This window comes from Carettochelys insculpta, chromosome 23 (assembly GCF_033958435.1).
Source record: "Carettochelys insculpta isolate YL-2023 chromosome 23, ASM3395843v1, whole genome shotgun sequence".
NCBI lineage: Eukaryota > Metazoa > Chordata > Testudines > Carettochelyidae > Carettochelys > Carettochelys insculpta.
Genome location: NC_134159.1, coordinates 22,084,325 through 22,105,512, shown reverse-complemented (window position 1 = coordinate 22,105,512; position 21,188 = coordinate 22,084,325). Strand labels below are relative to the sequence as shown.

The window sequence follows — 21,188 nt, the reverse complement described above, 5'->3', positions numbered from 1 at the left end:
GTTTTGTCAGGATGGCTTTAGCTGAGTGTAACAATGGAGCTTCGTCAGCGCTCCTCTCAGTCAAAGTGCAGCAGAAAGTCTTTCCATATTTGCCTGTAGTTGAAAAATGATGTGGAATTGTGGCCAAATGCAACGTTCCTATTGGCGACAGGACGTTCGTGTGCAGCCTGCAGGACCTGACCAGAGGAATGGCATTTGGCAGCACTAGGCGAGCTGGGGGTCCTTGTACCCATGTGCCGCTCTTGCATGCGTAGCCCACTCACAGTGGATGGGCTCTGGGATGCACAGGCTGGAAAGGCTCCCGTTGCCCAGAGAAGCCTGGAGGAAGCCAGGCTGATAGTTGAGAGAAGCTTTTGACGTTAGCCTGGTGCGGTATGGCCAGTCTCATTCCTGGGCCCCAGGCCCTCTATTTAGTCCACTGGCCCCACCATATGCCACTACAGAATCACAGGGCTGGAAGGGACCTCAGGAGGTCATCTAGTCCAGCTCCCTGCTTCAAGCAGGATCAATCCCAACTAAGTCATCCCAGCCAGGACCTTGTCCAGCTGGGACTTAAAAACCTCCAGGGATGGAGAATCCACCACCTCTCTAGGCAACGCATTCCAGAGCTTCACCGCCCGCCTGGCGAAGTAGTTTTTCCTAATATCTAACCTACACCTCTCCCTCTTCAACTTCAGACCATTGCTCCTCGTTCTACCATCTGACACCACTGAGAACAGTTTCTCACCCTCCTCTTCACAGCTCCCCTTCAGGAAGTTGAAGGCTGCTATTAAATCACCCCTCGGTCTCCTCTTCTGTAAACTAAACAAGCCCAAATCCCTCAGCCTCTCCTCATAGGTCTTGTGCTCCAGACCCTTAATCATTTTTGTTGCCCTTCGCTGAACCTGCTCCAGCAAATCCACATCCTTTTTATACTGGGGGGCTGACTTACTTTGCCCTGACCCCTGCAGCTTCTCTCCCTGGGCCACTTCCCCCAGATGCTTCTCCCTGGTATCCCCTTCCTCGAGTGGCAGCTGGTGTCTCCTCCTTAGTTTGGTTGCTTCAGCTGACCAGTTCCTCCAAGTCTCTCGTGAGGCTCTAGGCCCCCCTGGGTTGGGGCAGCGCAGCCCCCCTGGGTTGGGGCAGCGCAGCCCCCCTGGGTTGGGGCAGCGCAGCCCCCCTGGGTTGGGGCAGCGCAGCCCCCCTGGGTTGCTGAGCCTCCTCTCCTCTTTCGCGGACCCAGCCGTGTCTCTGTCTCCTTCCTTCTCCTCACTCGTCTCCCAAACTCTCCTTCCCCACCTTTCCCTTGCCCTGCGTGGGGAAGAGCTTATAAAGGTAGCCCCTGAGTAGGATCTGCTGGCCCTGATTGATTTTAGGGCAGCCTGTTCATCAGCTGTTCCTACTTTGGTTGCTAGTTCTGTCTCCGGTCTCTTTCTACTCCTGCCTCCCCTCTCCTGGCCCCACCCTGCCACATATCCACCTCCCCAGCTCAACACGCTAGGGTTGGGCTACTTGGGACAGCATGCAGTGTACCCGAGATAGGCCATCAGCATTCCCATGCTGGGCCCCAGCCCTGTGTTGTATGCGGAAGTTGAACGGCTGCAGGGATGGGAACCACCGGGTTATTCTTGCATTCTTGTGCTTGTTATGCTGCATCCATTGCAGGGGCGCATGGTCTGTAACCAAGGTGAACTTCCATCCCAGGAGGTAGTACCTGAGGCTCTCCATGGCCCACTTTACAGCAAGACATTCTTTTTCAATGACTTCATAGTTTCTCTGTCTGGGGAGAAGCTTGCAGCTTAGGTATAAGACAGGATGCTCTTTGTCCCCAACCATCTGGGACAGTACCGCTCCCAAGCTGACTTCAGAGGCATCTGTTTGCAGCAAGAATTCCTTCTTGAAATCGGGAGTGGTGAGGACTGGATCGCTGCATAGGGCTGCCTTCAGGTCAACAAATGCCGCCTCCTGCTGCGGGGGTCCATTTCACCACCTCCAGGCCATAGGCCCTCGTGAGGTCCATCAGTGGGCAAGCCCTGGACGCAACATGGGGAATAAACCTCCGGTAATACCCCACTAGACCTAGGAATGCCCAGACTTGCTTCTCCCGGACTGGCCAGGGCCAGGTCTGTATAGCTGCCACCTTATTTAGGTGGGGCTTCACCACGCCCCTTCCCACAATGTACCCCAGATATCTCGCTTCCACCAGTCCTATTGCACATCTTGCTGGGTTTGCTGTGAGGCCGGCCCCCCTCGGGGTATCTAACACCGCCTCCACCTTCTCCAGGTGCGTGTCCCAGTCCGGGCTATGGATGATGACATCATCGAGGTACGCTGCGGCATATGTGCAGTGTGGCCATGGTAGCTTATCCATTAGCTCTTGGAATGTGGCTGGAGCACCGTGTAGCCCAAATGGGAGGATGGTGTATTGATATAGGCCATCTGGGGTGGCCAAGGGAATCTGCCAATAGCCCTTGGTTAGGTCCAGGGTGGACAGGAAGCGAGCCTTCCCCAACCGATCAATGAATTCATCTATACGCGGCATGGGGTATGCATCAAACCTGGACACTTCATTTAGCCTTCAGAAATCATTGCAGAACAGGAGGGCGCCATCGGGCTTAGGCACCAGGACAATGGGTCTGGACCATTGACTATGGGATTCTTCGATTACCCCCAGCTCCAGCATCTTCCTCACTTCTTGCACCTCCTGGCACTTTGCCTCTGGGAGTCTGTAGGGCAGGCGTATCCAACCTGTGGGCCGCATGCAGCCCTGGACAGCTAGTAATGGGGCCCAACAAGATCGTAAACTTTTAACATTATTATATGATTTATATACATTAACTATATTATATATTTTGTACGCGGCCCAAGACTATCTTCGCTCAATGTGGCCCAGGCAAGCCAAAAGGTTGGACACACATGCTGAAGGGCCTGAGCTATACCCTTACCCCTGGGTCCATGACAATATGGTGTTCTACCTCAGCAGTGTGGCCAGGGTTTGTTTGAGAACACGTCTGAGTGCCGTTTCAGCGTGTTAAGGACCTCCTTCTGCTGGTCTGGGGTCAGCTTTGGAGAGTGTTTTTACTTACTGTTCCTGGCCTTCCTCTAAACTCACCACCCCCAGGGCAACCGGCTACACCTCCCGGTCCTGCCAGGGTTTCACCAGGTTAATGTGGTAAATTTGCTCTGTCTTCCGGCAGTCTGGCTGCCCCACTTTGTAGTTTACCTCCCCCAGGACTTCAACCACTTCATAGGGTCCTTGCCACGGGGCGAGGAGCTTGCTCTCTGCTGTTGGAATCAACACCATCACCCCGTCTCCTACCTTAAACTTCCGAACCCTGGTCTGCCTGTTATAGTAAGTCTGCTGGGCCCCCTGGGCCTGCGCCAGGTGTTCATGGATGATGGGGGTAACTTTGGCGATCCGGTCCTTCATCTGGAGGACATGCTCAATGATATTACGCCCTGGGTTTGGCTGCTCCTCCCAGGTCTCCTTCGTGAGATCCAGGATGCCTCAGGGTCTCTGCCCATACAACAGCTCGAATGGGGAAAAGCCCGTGGAGGCCTGCGGCACTTCCCGGGTGGCAAACATCAGATGGGGAGTAGGGCATCCCAATCGCTCCCACCCCGGCTTACTACTTTACAGATCATGCTCTTGAGGGTGTGGTTGAACCGCTCCACAAGGCCATCTGTCTGTGGGTGGTAAACTGACGTTCTCAGAGCCTGAATGTGGAGTAGTGCACACAACTCTTTCATCAGTCGGGAGACAAGGGGGTACCTTGGTCAGTCAATATCTCCTTGGGTATGCCTACACAGGCAAAAACCTGTAGCAGCTCTCTCGCGATGGTCTTTGAATGGGTGTTACGCAGAGGCACCGCCTCTGGGTAATGGGTGGCATAATCCAGGACTACCAAGAGGTACTGGTGTCCTTGAGCAGACTTCTCTAATGGTCCGACTAAGTCCACCGCAGTCTTCTCAAAGGGGATATCAATCACTGCTCAGGGTACCAACGGGGCCCGCAGCTGTGGTCTGGGCCCACGCAGCTGGCGCTTGGGACAGGAGGCACAATACCGCTGGACTTCAACATAGACCCCAGGCCAAAAGAACCTTTGCAGAATCCGGTCTGAGGTCTTCTCCACCCCAAGATGACTGCCAAACAGGTGGCTATGGGCCAAGTCCAGTACAGTCCTCCGGTGCCTCTGGGGCACTGAGTTGTTCCACCACCTGGTTCTGGACGTTCACTACCCAGTACAGTAGGTCCCCCTTGATTATATAGTACGGCCCAGGACCCTTGGCCCTCCCTTCCACGGGGACCCCATTTATCTCCGCTGCTTCTTTACGTGCGCTTTGATACACCGGGTCATCGGCTTGGTCCTTTGCAAAACTTGTATGGGAGGGTCCCACCTTCTCAAGTTCAAGGAGGTGGTCCTCCTCTTCTGGCCTAGGGGGTTTGGCGGTATTGGGTCCAGGCTCAGGCCCTCCCTGCTCCCATACCCTGCTCTGCTGGGCCAGTTCTGTCTCCCCCGCAACTAGGGCTTGCCTCTGGTTTCCAATCCGGAGCCGGGTTCCCAGGTGCTTGACAGCCCTTCTCTCACACTGGGACTTGCAGGGCTTTCTGGGTGCAGAGAACAGATCTTGGGCAAACTCCCAGAAGACTGGGGGTGCTTCCCCTATTTCCCCCTTCCCTTTGGGCAGCAAGTGACCTGAATCCAGGAAAGTCCCGCCCAATCACTACTGGGTAGGGAAGCCCTTGGACTACCCCCGCTGTCACCTTGGCCACATTCCCCTGGACCTCTGTCTGTACAGGGATGATGGGTAATAGTTCATGTACCCATGTACACAGGATACCCCGGTGCGCTTGACCCAAGACAGTTGGTCTTGTCCCACTAGTTGCCCTGAGACTAGGGTGACTGCGCTTCCAGAGTCCAGCAGGGCTGTGGTCTCCACCCCACTCATCTTCACTCTTCGCGTATACGGGTGGGGGGCTTTCACTACACCCACCATGTGTATCAGGCCACAGGGCCCCACCCTGTCCCCGAGGCCACACTGCATGGGCTCCTCTGTGTGGATACTGGGCTGCTATATGCCCTGTCTCTCCACATGCATAATGCTGATATCCACTATGTGGCAGCCGTCTATTCCTTGGACTACCTGGCCTGGCCTCCTGACTCTCCTTTCTAGTAACCCCCGGACCCTTAAGGGCCTCTGACAGCTCTCCCACCTCCTTCCTTCCACCCCCTGTCCCGCACAAGGATTCGGAGGAGCAGGCCTTAAGGGTAGGAGTGGCTTGTTTGGCTGGCTCAGTGTCTTCCCTGGGGGAAGAGTCGCGAGAGGCTCCTGCTAGATAGCTGTCTCTCTACAAGCGCCACCCTCTCCTCGTAGGAGGACGGGTCGTTCCGGCTAACCCATCCTTGCAGATTGGGTGGAAGTCCCCGCATACAGCAGTCCAGTACAGCGATCTCTACACTCCTCTCTGGTGCGTAGGTCTCAGGTTGTAGCCACCTTCGAGCCAGGTGAATTAGGTCAAACAGCTGGGACGTTGGGGTTTTCCCCTCTCAGTACCTCCATTCATGAAACCGCTGGGCCCTAACAGCAGTGGTCACCCTAGATCTGGCCAGGATTTCTGTCTTCAACTGGGTGTATTCGGCAGCTGCCTCCTCAGGCATGTCAAAGTAGGCCTTCTGCGCCTCACCACACAGGAACGGTGCCAGGATGCTGGCCCACTGGTCTCGGGGCCAACCTTCCCGTGCGGCTGTCCTCTCGAAGGCCAAGAGGTCTGCCTCCACATCGTCTTCTCCTGTCATTTTTTTGGAGGAAGTTACCAGCCCACTGCAGTCGGTTTCCATCTAAGCCAGTATGTGGGCAGTCAGGGTTTTTAGCTGCAGCACCACCTCTTCCAGGGTTGCTCAGTTCTGGGTAGCCTGGCTCAGCAGCAGCTGGTTAGTTTCTTGCTGCAGCTGCAGGGCTCCTGCTGTGTAGCGGCATAAGCCCGGGTGGCTTTGTGCTGGGCTGCGGTAGCCTGTATAAGGGCCTTTACTATGTCTTGCATTGTCAGTCTCGCGATACTGACAAAGGGTTGTTCTGTTCTAGGTGGGTCTGCCACAGGGTCTCACAGCAGCTCAGATCCCACAACTGCCACCATGTGTGGTGCAGTCAGTCTCATTCCTGGGCCCCAGGCCCTCTATTTAGTCCACTGGCCCCACCTTATGCACCATGTTACCCTTGTTGGGGCAGGGGGCAGTCTGGGGCGGAACCTGGTCCCCATCCACTCACTCCGGGTTCCCGCCCAGGGACCCTGGACAGCCGCTACCTGGGAGGGCTGACTTGCTTCACCCTGGCCCCTGCAGCTTTTTTCCCTGGGCCACTTCTCCCTGGTGTCCCCTTCCTCGAGTGGCAGTCGTGGCAGCTGGTCTCCTCCTTAGTTTGGCTCCTTCAGCTGACCAGTTCCTCCAAGTCTCTGGTGAGGCTCTAGGCCCCCCTGGGTTGGGGCAGCGCAGCCCCCCTGGGTTGGGGCAGCGCAGCCCCCCTGGGTTGCTGAGCCTCCTCTCCTCTTTCGCGGACCCAGCCGTGTCTCTGTCTCCTTCCTTCTCACTCGTCTCCCAAACTCTCCTTCCCCACCTTTCCCTTGCCCTGCGTGGGGAAGAGCTTATAAAGGTAGCCCCTGAGTAGGATCTGCTGGCCCTGATTGATTTTAGGGCAGCCTGTTCATCAGCTGTTCCTACTTTGGTTGCTAGTTCTGTCTCCCGTCTCTTTCTACTCCTGCCTCCCCTCTCCTGGCCCCACCCTGCCACACCTGGGCAATCTGGGTGTCCTCATCTTTCCTGGGGGTGCTGGCTGTTGCTCCCACCTCTTTTTGGAGGGTGGTGTCAGGCATGGAGTAGAGCTGTTGGTACCTAGTGCTGACTTGGACTTGTCTCCGGGCTGCATCTGAGTGGCCCCCGGCAGGCGAGCTTCTTTGCAGGCTTGAGGAGAACTCTAGTTGGCAGCAGCTGTTCTGCCCAAGTCATGTTGTGTCGGCAGAATGGTGGGAGTGTGTGCCTGGAAGTCTGATCCTGTGTGCTTAGAGCCGGCCTGCACATTTCCTCCCTGCCAGGTCCTTTGTGACTGACGCCAGGGCTCCCAGCTATTGCCACATGTTGACTGACTGGTTTATGACAATGAGCTGTGCAGGGCAGTTTGGTAATCTTCCCCCATGGCCACTGTTCCCTCTAATCCTTTCCATCCATGGGTGGAGTGAATGTTTTATGTGTGCCGAGGCGCATGCGAATGTGCACCCCTGGAGAAACACGACCTAGTTGTGGGCACTGTGCTAACCAGCTGGGCAGCACCTGATTCCCAAGAGCTCAGCTTAGGAGGAACACTGCCCATGGCCTTCCTGGTGTGGTGTGCTGCTACGGGAGTGCTTCCCAAAATCCCAGCACCCACCCTGATGCCGGAAGACGGGAATTTGCCCCTTCAGATTCCCACCAGATGAGAATCTCGCACTTCAGTTCCACAGTGGCTGATACTGGAGCTTGGCTAGGCTGAGCCCTCAGCTGGGAGTCTGTATCTGCAATTCAGAGCATGCTCCACTGGGAAGAAGAGATGAGGGTAGAGTTTCACACTGCTTAGGGAGGTCACAGTGCTAAAGGATTTAAGTGTGTGCTCTGCTCCGCAGTTGGCCTGGCACGCCACACACACCCTTCTCTTTATAACATGCAGAGCTTGCTGCTGGGAGTGTTAGGAGGAGGTGGCAGGCCTAAGGGGAAATGGGCCTCCCCTATTTCCCACTCAAAGATCCGTCCGCCCGTGAAGAGTCGCCATCCCTGGCTGGCTTGTTGTTGGCTGTGTTGACAACAGGCCCATGCATGCAATGGAGCGCCCAGACCAGAAGTGAGTTACCCTCCATTTATCTAACAGCTCTGTCTTGACTGAGAGTTTTGTGTGTGCCGTAAGTGCTAGTCTCTGAGCTTGATGTCCTCAGAGTCACGGACCTTTGACTTCTGGGAATATTTAGACATAAAACAATCCTGTCAGAAAGAATCCCCTGATGGGTTGTTACATAAGGTTACTCAGCAAGGTACCTGGAGCGCTTAAACTCAGTGTCGGGTTGTTTGTTTGGCACAGAAAACGTGACTTGGATATTTTTGAAGAGCAAGATAAGAGCTAGTCTGGTTGTCTTTGACATCTGCCCAGTGTAGCCTTTCACCAGTTACTCTTGTACCTGGATATGTTGTGTTTAGGGGTTCCCCAAAGGTAGGATTCATGAAGCCAGGAGCCCATGAATTCCCAGCCCTGGCTCTGAACTCTACCCGCATCTCTCACCACAGTGGTGGTTTGTGGTCCTGAGCACATTGTGAGCATTCCAGACCTTCAGCAGAAGCCAATGAGTCCTGCAGCACTTACAATAAAATCCAGCTCCTGTCTGTGATCATTGGCATTTAAATCTGCTCTTAGAAAGGTCACCCTGCTAGCAGGTCATGGTGCCAGCTAGCTGTAACGATGCAGCCACAGGGCCTGTGTCACTTGCTACACTGTCGGGAGGGCTTCAAGCATTCCTGGAGCAACATTGCTGGCAGGATAGGCTCTGCCCATCTCTTGCTGAATGCAGCAGCTGTTGCAGGCTTTTTTGACAATCCTTGTCCCACAATTCCTCTGTCTGACCTATTGTAGCATAATAGACTGATTGGGCTCAGAACACAGCACGTGCTGAAGCTGTATTGGAGCTGCTGATCCGCAGTCTCTAAAGCCAGGACAGTGTTGCCTGATGATCAGATGTTGCTAGGATGCAGCTCGGCCATAACAGGCCCCAAAGATTGTGCTGTGGCAGACGTTCCATGCTCGCAAACCGCAAGCAGAGCCCTGGTGGTTCTTGGCCGTTTTTTCAGCTATTTCTCGGATGCTGGCATGTGGCATCCAGAGAAGTCTTCTCAAGCCAGTTCCCTGATTGTGGGCCTCTGTGACCTCAGTGGCTCCCTCTCTTTGTGTGCCTGTAGAATGAGCCTGGGAAAGGAGGGCGTAAAGTTATGTGGGGAATACCAGATAATCCCCTGGAGCAGTCTGGTGCCTCTGCAGGAAATTCACTGTGATATCAGGGCTGCTTGCTTTTGTTACTGAGCCTCAGCAGTGTCGCTTGCACTGTGGAGGATTTTGGCTCCTAATGTTCCATCTATGCTGGTTTTACTAACATGTTTCCAATCTATCTGCATTTTATGAACACTCTCTTTGCTCTTTCTTTAAGGTGTTAAGCGGGTGACTAACAGGGCAACTCTGTGGTATGTGCCTCTTTCTCTGAAGAACGTGGACAAAGTCCTTGAAGTTCCTCCTATTCAGGTAATGACTTAGATGTTAGCTCAGAATCCTCACGCTCAGGACTTTGTATATGTGTTTGCAGGGATCCCGAGCAGGGTGTGCCTCATGCTGGTGTTTTAGTGCTCTCTTTTTACACGGAGAGTTGATGTGTCCACCGCCAGGCTGGTCGGATTGGGCTCGCATGGGAGTAACCCTAGCTTTATGGTTGGGATGTCCCATCTCAGTGGTATGGGCAGTTTTGCGTTTCTTTTTACCCTTAACGTCCCTCACCAATAAGGAAAAGATGCTTTGATTTAGTGACTAGTCTCACCACATTTTTGACTGTATTGCAGCAGGTGGCAGTGATCTCAGACAATGCTGTCCCCCCACCCCCACTCCATAGCCAAACAGGCCTGGGACTTAACCAGTTCGCACAAGAGAGCCAGGCCTCAGTTAAGCTGGGGAAGTTTCTTCCTTTAAGTGGGAGAGGTGACAGGCTTGGCTTTGTGAAGGGAGAGAGTGCTGCTCTTCAGGACTCAGATTTCTCCCTGGCTGTTTCCATAAGGTTTTGTACATGCATAGAGGCCACAAATGGAGCTCGATCCTCACTAGATACAGAGACCAAGAGGTGCAGACATAGAAGTGGCTCGGTACCTTTATATATCCCATCAGAAGACCGGAACTAAACCGACTGGATACAACAGCTGTGCTTCCAAGAGCAACAGTTTGAAAGTGGAAGGCAGCTGGGGCGGAAGTGACCATGAAATCATAGAGATCCAGAGTCTAAGCAATGGTAGAAGGGAGAACAGCAAAATAGAGACAATGGACTTCAGGAAGGCAGGTTTTGACAAACTCAGAGAGCTGGTAGGGAAGATCCCTGAGGAAGCAAGACTAAGAGGAAAAGCAACTGAAGAGAGTTGACAGGTTTTTCAAAGGGGGACACTATTAAGGGACCAAAAGCAAACTATTCTGCTTTGTAGCAAAGCTAGAAAGTATGGTAAAAGAATGCCTTGGCTTAGCTAGGATCAAAAAGGCATCATATATAAAAAGTGGAAACTAGGACAAATTACAAAGGATGAATATAAGCAAACGGTACATGTGCAGGGGCAAGATTAGAAAGACAAAGGCACGAAATGAGTTCACACCAGCTAGAGACACAGTAACAAGATGACATTCTATAAATATATTAGAAGCAAGAGGAAGACCAAGGACAGTCCATAGTAAATCACATACACCTGTGGTGTGTTGCAGCTGGTGGCTGGGTGTGTAATTTTACTTTCAGGTGACCTGTATATTGGCAAGGTCACATGCGTTGACACAAACTCATTAAGCTGAATGAGCCAAATTCAGAGAAGTGTCTTCAGACATCAGGCGGCAGCTACTTCCTCCGACTCTGCCTGCAAAGCCTGGCTTGCCCTTGTCTTGGCTCGTGCTTGGCCTAGATACAGCTATGCTGCTTGAGGATAGCAGAGTGCAGGCAAAGCCTGAGAGACTCTCAGATGTCTGCTTTTAGGGGATGAAAAAACATTCAGGGACAAGTCCTTCCAACAACCTTGCTTCCATCATCCAGTACTCTGGGACTGTGCTATGAGGCAGCAGGGGGCCCGGACTTGGAAGGAACAGCTAGCAATGTGAATGTAGCATCACCCCAGCACTCTCTGAAGTGAGGTGCTGGCCCTGCTGCAGGGAGAGAAGCGCCCAGGAGAAGGAGTAACCCACATGCCAGCGTCCTTGTACAATAACAATTTGCTTCTCCCTTTCCTTGAAAGACAGGAGCGACATAAAAGAGGCATTGTATGGCTGCAGACGTGCCATCTGGAGACAGCACCTGAAAGGGGGCAGGGTTCACATTCCCATTCAAGTCTCTGATCAACAACGTATAACTAGTTTTGGAGCAACTGTCTCTTTCCACTTTGTGGAGCATTGCATCCCCACAGGGGGCAATGTGGCTTTAGCACACTGACAGTAAAGCATCCTTGTTTCACCCAGAAATGACAGCTGTTGTTTATCTGGAGTTCAGCAGTTCCAGGAAGTAGGCAGAGTTTAAGCCTCTCTCCAGGCTGCTGTCCTGTGGAATATAAATTTCAGAAGCACACCAGTGGCTTGGTGCAGACAGTGAATGGGATTCTATCAAACAGGAGACTGAAATTATACTTCAGGGTTTAGAGCTGATAATTAGGTGCTCAAAATGAAGGTGTGCTTAGCAGGCTGCCCCTGCTTTGGTGCAGTAAAGAGAGAGCATTTGGAAATAGTGTCATTAGTGGAAAGTAACCCAGAAGTTCTGGTTGATAGCCATGTCCTACACTGCAGGCACTTCACTGTTGGTTAAAGCCTTAGGACTTATTTGTAATACAACAGGTAAGTGTGAGTGAGTGAGTGAGTCAGTCTTTGCTTTCCACCCTGTGTCCTGGATGCTGTGATCATGACTCTTTAGACTATGAGCTCTTCAGGGTAAAGGCTGTTTAATTTCATCCTGTACCGGTCTGAGCATGCTGTCAGCACTTTTAAAATCGTATCGTATTGTATGAGAGGCACAAACAGAGCCTGTGTCTTGATGCCTCTTCCAAGTACTTCCTCTTGAAAGTGCTTCTAAGTCTGTCCATTCAGTAGCAGGTTTTCAACTTCTAGTTCTGGGGGAAAAAAAGATGCAATTAAGAAAATGCTGGAATGTAACTTGAGAGATTTTTCAGACATGTTTTGCTGTTTGAAATGGATAACCATTTGTTCTGTATCTTGAATGTTTTGGGAAGAATTGGAAGTAGCTGCTTGACAGGTCTGTAACTAAGATTCTCTTTTTCAATGTTGGAATGAACCATTAGCAGCAAAGTAGTTTAGAATTTCATCATTCCCAAAAGGTATGCTTGTCTCACTGTTTGTAGTTATATACTGTTGAGTGAAGTTTAACGCTTGTTGGAACATGTGCAAGGTGTAAAGGTGTGTGTGTGTAGGATCTGTTCAGGTCACTTCAGTACTCTGTAGAGGGCAGCAATTTGGTCATAGATGGTACGTTATAGTAACGAAAGAGCTGCTTTGCTCTGTGGGCAATAAAGAAACGTAACTTACAGAAATGAGCTGTTGTGGTCCGTCTACATGCACGCCAGCTATGCCTGCCTTTTCACTTCGTCCGCTTTAGAAAAAGTAGCAAATTTTTATGTCACTTAAATGAAGCAAGGGGAGTGATCAGGCTGAAAACCAGCCAGGTGTGCCTCCATCCAGGAGGGAGCGAATGTTGTGAACAAGAGGCGCATAACCGCGGCTGAGTGATAAAGTGACAGCTCCATTGAAGACGACTGAATTGCTCCACCTGAGACCTCCAGGGACAGGAAGGGCCTGGCAGCCAGGAAGTGACTGGTAAACACTGGGGTTCTAGCACAGCAAAGGAACAGAGTGACTGTGTACATCACCCGTTTCCCTTTTCCCAGGCCTGTTTGGTGCTCAGCATCTCTGGCTCTGCACTTGTAGCCATTGGGCAAGGTTTGGTTTTATTGCGATAACTAGGGCAGCATCTGGCAGAGTATTGAGGGCAATACCTGTTCAGCTAGGGAGCCCCAGTCTCACATCTTGGTCTGTCCTTCGTGCATAACTTGTCTTTTACCCAAGCACTGCACTGTGTGACCTGTCTGTGTTCTTTCCTTTCAGTATGCATCTAAAGAGCTGGAGGAGGAAGGAAAGAAACGCTATGAAGAGCAAAAACTGGAACGACTGGTAACCAAAGAGAGAAATGGGCACATCATCTTTCCTGTTATCAACCCAGGTAATGCAGTCATCCCGAGTGGGGAGTCATTAAGAAATCCTTATTTGGCTTGCAAAATTTTTCACTCTCCTTGTCCCAGGCTTCAAAACCATGACGTTAAGGCAGAACCTTAACTTGGTGGAGACAAGTTCCTGCCCAAAAACATCATGAGTTCTCCACCTTATCCATCCCATGACTCCATGTGATAAGCAATAGAAGGGTTGGGACCCCACGCATGTACCTGAAAGAGAGAGGGTGGCTGGAACACCCAGAACTTGTTGGCAGCATCCGTGTGGAGTGCATGCGTCAGACTGAGGCCCCATCTCTGTGGGACTGGTCACTCTAACTCTGGGGCAGAAGCTAAAAACAGTGCTGCAAGTTCCATAACGCGCTGACTTTGGGCTGTGGTACAGACCTGCTTTGCTGATAAAGACCCATGTTTCAGCTGAGTTCTCAGCCTTGTTTTGTTACTCTTCTGCTGCTTAGAACATGCCTTAATGTAGCCTGGGTATAGTACCAGTGACCAATTCCTTATATAGTGCTTTTCACCCACTGATCTCCGTCTCTTAAAAAGTGGTAAGCTTCATATCTTCCCTCTCACAGATGGAGAAACGTTGAGGCACAAACCTTAAGTGCCTTGCCCAATGTCACCCAGCTAGCCAACAATCGAGCCAAGAAGAGAACATTGGTCTTAGCCAAACTCTCTTGCTCTCTCTACTAGGCAAGTGTGCCCATCTCGCATTGTGGGGCATCCAGCTCTGAGGGTGTGAAACTGAGTGCAGTTTTAAAGGCTAGCTGGGAACCTCTTCAGGCACCAGGATGATTAATGGAACGCCTCAACCTGTCTTTCCATTTGCCCCACCTCCTACCCCCACGACCCTGTGGGCCAGGGATAGATGTTTCAGAGGAAGACTTGACTTACCCTCTCTTACCCCGCCCCCTGAAAGCAGATGTCTGCAACGTGGAAGGGAGAGGCTGTCTTCCCTTCATAGCAACATTTCTCTACCTCCTGCCACCCCAGGGTCTTCTCTGCCTGTGTCCTGCAGCACTTCTTCCCGGAGACGCCTCCCACATGCTTCCTGCTGCCCCATGGCCCCCTCTGGCCTAGTGCCACATGCACGCAAGGCAGATCTGGGCCCACTGCCCCAAGGCCCTGATGCAGAGTTCTGCTCTGATGCCCATGCCTGAGGTGCTGCTTGCTTTGCCATGGCAGTGTGGCCTGCATGTGCCAGAACCCTGGGGTTTGCAGTCTGTCTGGAGAGTTGGAAACGCTGCCTTCCCAACTGCTACCTCCAAGATGGGCCAGCTGCCAGGCCTCCCCTTCACCTTCCTCCCAGCACTGTTCTCTGCACGCCCCCCTGCCCTATGTCCCCTGCTATTCAGTCTGTCGTGTCCCACTGCCTGGATTGTATACTGCCGGCCATTGTGTGTGTGGCCAGGGCTTGTTGAAAAGAGTGGAAGGTGGTAGCCAGCTTTGTTAAGGGCTCTCTCACTCCCATGTGCAGGGATGGTAGGGAAATGGCAGCCATCTTGCTGGCATCAACCACATTCACGTTACTGGCAGACAGGAGGCATCTTTAACATTGGTGAGTTGGTGCCTGTTACCATGCTTTCATGAGAGAGGTGGTAAAACACCCCAGCACTGCTAGCTCTAAAATCATGAGAATTGCCACACCTGTGGTTTGGTTTCAATAAAATATCTTCATTTCCCTCATTTGTGTCTCTGCTTGGGGCATGATGGCATAGTTGAATGGCCTCACTCTTATGCATCTTACTCCTCTGCTGCTGCAGAATCAGGTTTCCCTCAGCATGCGCTTGCTGAAAAACTCTTCTTGTGCCTCCTGGGCTCTAACCAGTGCTGAAGCTCCTTTGTCAGTGCGTAGCTGAGAGATCGAATACTCTTGGCTGGAGTTGGCAAGGTGTCTCTAGAGCTCATCAAAGGGCATTTGGAGTACTCCAGTCCGGTGAAGATTTCCTCTGGCATTCCATGAGGGATCATGATGATATGCCAGCTGCCCCTTGGGCTCAAGAATGCCGACTCACTAGCTGGCCTTGGACTCCGTGTCTGACTTCTCGCTGCCCAGGTTCCCTGTGCTGCCATTACTGGATGCTTCTTGAGAGCTGCTTGTGTTCCTCCTCGCTCTGGGCCACGTTCTGCTTCCCTGGTGGAGTCTCTCACTTTAAGGAAGCTGAACAACTTACTCTCTTCCTGGAATTCTTGCCTCTGCTATCGCCAGTGGGGAACTTCCTTTGGACTCATGCCTTGTGTAATCACAAACCCTGATCTCTCCAGAGGCTTGGGCAGGAGAGTGTCTCCCTGCCATTGTAAAAGGGCAGCCATTTCCACTCTCCCAGACAAGTCTGCAGGTGGAAAAAGTAGCAGACTAGACGGGGTGGGTTACTTAGTAGCCCGAGGGTTCCCAAGTTTGCCCCTTCACAGACAATCCCCTTTGGCCCCCATCCACTTTGCTTGTCTTCAGGGAGCAGCTGGGTTTGATGCTGGATGTTCAGAGCATTGAGTTGCTGGGCTTGGCTATTGATATGGCATAACCTGTGCAATCTCAGAGTGTGTGTATGGGCATGAGAAGAGTCAAGTCCGGCTCTGCTCATTTGTCTCTGGCTGTGCATCTCCACGATGATGCTGTGAGATTTGAAGCACACCTGGCGATGCTGCTGGAGTACATAGCCAGGTAAACTTGTAAGCCCCTTTCTGAGGTGGAGTTACGAAAGAGTCTGCATGTTGCCTGCTTTTGTCGTTTTAAACAGAGGCTCTTTTTCTACAGCTTGTTAATTTTAACTATCTTGAAAATTTGAGGACAGTGCCAGGTTTCAGGCATTTTGAGGTAGCAGTTGCCTAGCAACAAATCACAAGAGGCAACTGTGTTCTTTTGGTCTCATTCTGGAGCCTGATAGGTTTTATAAACCATTTCCCCTGCTGCTCCACATGCCGGTACTAAGGGGAAGATGAAACAGTATGTGAATTTTTATGGCAGAAAGTCCTTGTTAAAGATCTGAAAAACTTAACTTTCTACTAAGTGGGAACATTAACACCACGGCTCTGAAAGCCTCAGTGTTGAGAGTCCATCGCAGAGGTGAAAGGGAAGCTGGTGTGCCCAAGCTCTGCCATAGCGGTCCAACCTCCAGCTGGGACAGGCTCTTATTCAGACACTGCTAGCAGTGCCCATTTCAGAAAGTGGGTAATGAAGTGAGGACCTGGATGAATGAGGGGATTCGTGGTGAAATAAGAAGCCTTTCTTTGGCTTTGTAAACCACCCCTTCAAATCTAGCCACTGTTGGCAGTGATCATGGAATACTATCACTGGAAGGGACCTCAAGAGGCCATCGAGTCCAGCCCCCTGCCCTCACAGCAGGACAAAGCACCCTTTCTGGACCATGCCCAATAGGTGTCTGTCTAACCTGCTGTTAATATCTCCAGCAATGGAGATTCCCCAACCTCCCCTGGCAATTTATTTCAGTGTTAAACCATCTTGACAGTTGGGAAGTTTTTCTGAAGGTCCAACCTAAACCTTCCTTGCTGCAGTTTAAGCCCCATAGGTCCTTGTCCCATGATGGACAGCCATTCACTGTCATTGAGCTGCCTGTGTGAAACTGCCCATAGACACTGCTAGAAATCAAGTTGAAACAGATGTGGAGCTGGATGGGTGTGAAGAGTGACTTGCCTTCCTCTTCATGGTCATTTTCTCCAGACTGGGCCACGCACAGAAGCCTGTAGTCTCCTGTGCAGTCTCTTTTCTGTGGGCAGGCTCCATTCTTTGGGCTCTCACTAAAGCGTCTGTCAGCATCACTGAGTTCCCTCCAGTAGAGCCCAGGAGGTAGAATTCTCTACTTTTGCAATGCACGCCAACTAGCCAGACCACAGTCTTGACAGACGTGGGGGGCGGGCCTTGTGGCAGTTTTCTGTTGGCTGAAACAGGGTACACAAGGAAAGCTGCTCATTCCTTTTCTCTTTGCTTTCCTTGCCTCACAGACAGACAGACTAAAGGTAAGGCTTTTGCAGTTAACTACACTGTGTTGTATGTTTGCCAGCTACACCTTAAGGAGGAAAGTTTTTAAATGTTTGTTTGGGTTATTGCTTCCCTTTGAAGGCAATAATGGCAGGTGATTGTCTATCAGATTTATTTTGTGTGAGCCAAAGTTTGTGCTGACATCTCACCAAGCAGAGGCTTTTACAAGCAATTCTGTCAGCTAGCATATTTGGTCCAAAGCTTTCGACTCAGATTTAAATGCAGATGCACGTGCACGCCGGTGATCAGGTCAGATACCAGTTGCACCCGCAATTGCAAGTGGGCACAGCATAAACAGGACGAAGACTGGGCTGAAAGCTGGGTCCTTGAATGTATTGTTTTCCCAGCACGTTACTTTCAGAATCGTCATAGTCTTTGGCCTTGGAAGAGACCTGCGCACACGCGTGTGCGCCTGCACACGCAATCAGGGACCAAAACCCCTCCTCCTCTTCCACCAAACTGGTTTTTAGGAATGTTTCCATTGATCTGTGGCCCAGCTAACCTCTTCCATTGGGTTTGGCTGCAGAAGCTGTATGTCAGGCCTTTTAGTTGTCCACTGAGAGACCAGGCAAGAGACAGTTTGGTGGAATTGCAAGGGCAGCAGAGAAGAGCAGGAGGTCAAGAGTGGACTTGGTGTGGGGCTGCTTTTCTTAAGGGGGTGCAGCTCAGGGTGCTGGTGTGAAACTGAAATTGGCATAACGTTAAACGACTGACCTTCAGATGGTAGCTTGTTTTTGAAGTTCAGGCTGACTAGCAACAGAGCCAAGTTTGCTGCTTAAGAAGGCAGTTTAGTTTCACCGCAGTGAACCATTTTGTGTCCAATGGCCTTTCCTCTTTTCAGAGAATTGCCAGCTTTAAATGCACATCACGATTTTACAAAAGTGTTTGTCCTCTATGGGCTGGGCTAAGAATCGGGTTCTGGCTCTTTACAGCATTCTCATGAGTAGTGCTGAACCCTTGCCAAACAGATTTGACCCCTTTCTTCTTTCCGTAGAGCCATACACCGTAGGCTATAGCCAGTCCAGCTTGATCCATCTGGTGGGCCCGTCAGACTGCACTCTGCATTCCTTTGTGCATGGAGGTGAGTAGCTCTGGCTTACCACTCTTACACCAGTGCGATGTGTAACTTTAGGACTCACCTCCTATGTAACCTCTCTAACAATAACTAAAATACAATAAGTTGCAAAGCTCTTTTTACACAGCCTAATACAATCGCACTTGGCTGGGCAGGTGCTCGTGCTCTGTACAGGGCTTTGCAGCTGCAGCCTGGGCCGAAGCTAGCCCTGGCCCTAGGCTTCTGAGCCTGAGCTGTTGCCTCAGCCACAGCTTGGAAGTGCTGTCTGCATAGCTGTTTTCAGCCTGGTAGTGAGAGGCCTGCCCCGTGGGAGGCTCGTTGGCCTGGGCTGTGTAAACGGAGCCTTCAGGGCTCTTCCGCAATAAAGGAGGTGGGGAAATATAATAGTTTCTATCTGTAGTGTGGTAGCACTTGGGAGCCCCTGTTATGCCCCAGGAACTTGAGTGAGGTACTGTGTGAAAATACAGAATGAGTCAATGAGACTGGGTTAGGTTATGTGGTGGTGGTGGTGGTGTTGTTTGAGATGCTTATGAGCACTTTACAGTGGGAGCGGTCTAAATTTCCAGCTAGCTTAGGTAGTTAAGTTTGAAGTCATGCGTGATACCAGCCCAGGGAGAGTACTGCTTATTTCTGGAGGTGCATCAATTCTAAATGCCTTTGCTCAGCTGTTACATTACTAAATATTTGTGTGAAACGGATTCGTATGGAAATTAGACTGATTACTTTCTTTACAGTACTGGCATTACTTTATCTGTATTGAGGGAACTGCTTTTCCAGCACTGATGTTCCTAATACTTCAATTTTAGTGACTTCAGCTGCAGTGCAATTCCCTAACTGGGGAGGCTGTTGCTTTACATTCTGTTGCGTGACAGTTTCTGCTTATCTTACCCACCCTTGCACCTTGATCTCTGCAGTTCTGCTCACTTTTCAGTTGTTTTGTAGTGTTGATTCCATGCCAATATGGGAGCCATTTTAGCGTACCACTGGGTGAAACTTACTCACCAGTGCAGAGTTTGATATCTGTATGAGCTACAGTTGTTGGTATTGAAGATGGATCAATAACATGCAAATGCCTGACTTGCAATCAGACTAGGAAGAAAGATGGTAAATTATTTTCAAGGTCTATAAATTGCAACATCTTTGTCAATTTATACAGAAAGCCTCTGATGCACGCTCACTTTTCTGCTGGTGTTTGGGGTCCATTTAGCAGCAGCTCTCCAATGCACCATTTAGTTTTAATACACTGTACATATGATTCATAAGGTGTGCCTACAGCACCAAGCATAGTCATCTGCTGGAGTAGAGAACAGAGCATGCGCACAGGAGTACTGAGACTGGATAAACAGAACAATGCTCTTGAGATAATGGAGTAGTGTAGTTTTCTCATTTCCCCACAAAGGAATTAAAAACTAAATGACTCAGACGTTTAGTAAAACTGTAGTTCAATACCTGCTTTCCTTGCAGAGCTGCTAAATGGCCATGCTCCTCTAGCTACATGCAATCAGTGCAGAAAGTGGCTCCTTGTGAAGTATTATTAAACATGCCTGGGAGTATTTAGCCAGCTAAGATGTTATGCAAATGAAGTCTTCATTGCCTCATTCCAGTTAGGGGAGCCATGTATCTTCCTTCTGATACAGCCAGTGGAGCCCCTTCTAGGGCAATAGCAGTCTTTAAGAAAGGGAGAAGCCCTTTCTCTTGTTGTTTGTGGACCTTGCTGCTACATTTTAATGTTCTTGTAATGTGCCAGGCACCCAGTGTGTAGCCATTGCTATGTATATTAAGGGTGGAGCGATCATTAAAAATAGCCAAAACAGTCTTTGCATCTGCAGGAATACAGTTCTGCATGTCATAACTCAAAATTTACTTTCACTGAAGTTCTCAAAGGGAAATCTCCCTGCCCTGCATCAGCTACCTAATTCCCAGGCAGCATCTGTGATATAAACAGTGTAAGAAGTGTTTATAACAAGCAAGGTGTTTAAGCCCTCAGACTTCATCAAATCACATTTAATCAAACTTTCCAAATCTTTCTTCAGGCAGGTGAGTGAAAATAAGGGTTAGATTGTTTCCTATTTATCCTACTAGAATAGCTGCTTTTATTCCACCCTGCATTAGCCCAGGGTCAAGTCACTGTTTTGATTGTTAATTTTCTACTAGATTTTAAAAAATGGTTAGTGATTGCTCACTAAATCTAATTTTCACTGAAAAGATACTGCAAAATGAAAAGCTGGTCCTCTGGTTAGTCTGTTTATGGATGGGTTTTTCTTGGTTAGATAAACTGAAATTAGAGGAACAAGGCTGCAGGCAAGTGAGATCTGCTCTCACTGCCATTAGCGATGCATGTCCATTAGAAATCGCTGCATAAACTGTAGTATATTAATTTACAAGGGCCCTGGCTTCTAGCAAAGGGTGTATACATCAAGGGGGAGCCAGCCTGATGCCTCTAGCTAACAAAAGCTTTGCACAATCACATCTTAACTAGACTGCCAATGTCATAAATTTTAAAATCTGATAAAAAATGTAGCCACCATGTGTGTAGTGGAACTCAAAGGTGAAGTGACAAACAGCTAGTGCTAATATACAGCAGAAACGTGAAATAAATGTCAAGAGTTAATAGTAAAATCTTTGGTTTCTCCCATGTAGAAGAGAATTTGAAAACTGATGGGAAATATCAAGTTTAGTCTTAATGCTTAAGGATGCACCTCTCAGTTTTAAGGATATTAACTGGTTAACTGTCCTTTGCCAGTTAACTCCAGTGGCAGCCAGCAGTGTGAGTGCACAACCATGGCAGGGCCAGCAGCAGGACCTAGGATGAAACAGTTACCCAGTTACGCTATTGTTTTCCCAGCTGACTGTTTTAACATCCCCATTACACACTGATCACACGAGAGCAATTGGAATCTGGCTTCTCGGAAAGGACGAGATAATAAAACTGCATGAAATGCAGGAAGAAGCAACACCCTTACTTCTGAGTTTGCAGGTTTAAGTCCAATGTGCTGCTAAACAAACCCAACTTGATGGCTCCCTGTTCTTGAGGGTACAAATGTAATCATGCCCAATTCATTGCTCTCATGACGAGGTCTCGAATGAGCAATCAGAGAATGGAATGTTTCAG

General features: G+C 50.2%; 1 protein-coding gene across 2 annotated transcripts in view; it reads left to right on the top strand.

Annotated features, from left to right (window-relative positions):
- The window catches only part of ACOT7 (acyl-CoA thioesterase 7), a 121,554-nt gene that overhangs the window by 34,684 nt on the left and 65,682 nt on the right, over positions 1-21,188 (top strand). The window contains exons 4-6 of one of the 2 annotated variants that reach the window (XM_074975530.1): positions 9,194-9,285; positions 12,883-12,997; positions 17,996-18,082. In XM_074975530.1, the coding sequence (XP_074831631.1) occupies positions 9,194-9,285; positions 12,883-12,997; positions 17,996-18,082 (294 nt within the window). The remainder of the gene's footprint in view (positions 1-9,193; positions 9,286-12,882; positions 12,998-17,995; positions 18,083-21,188) is intronic. The other variant, XM_074975531.1, reaches the window with a different exon arrangement.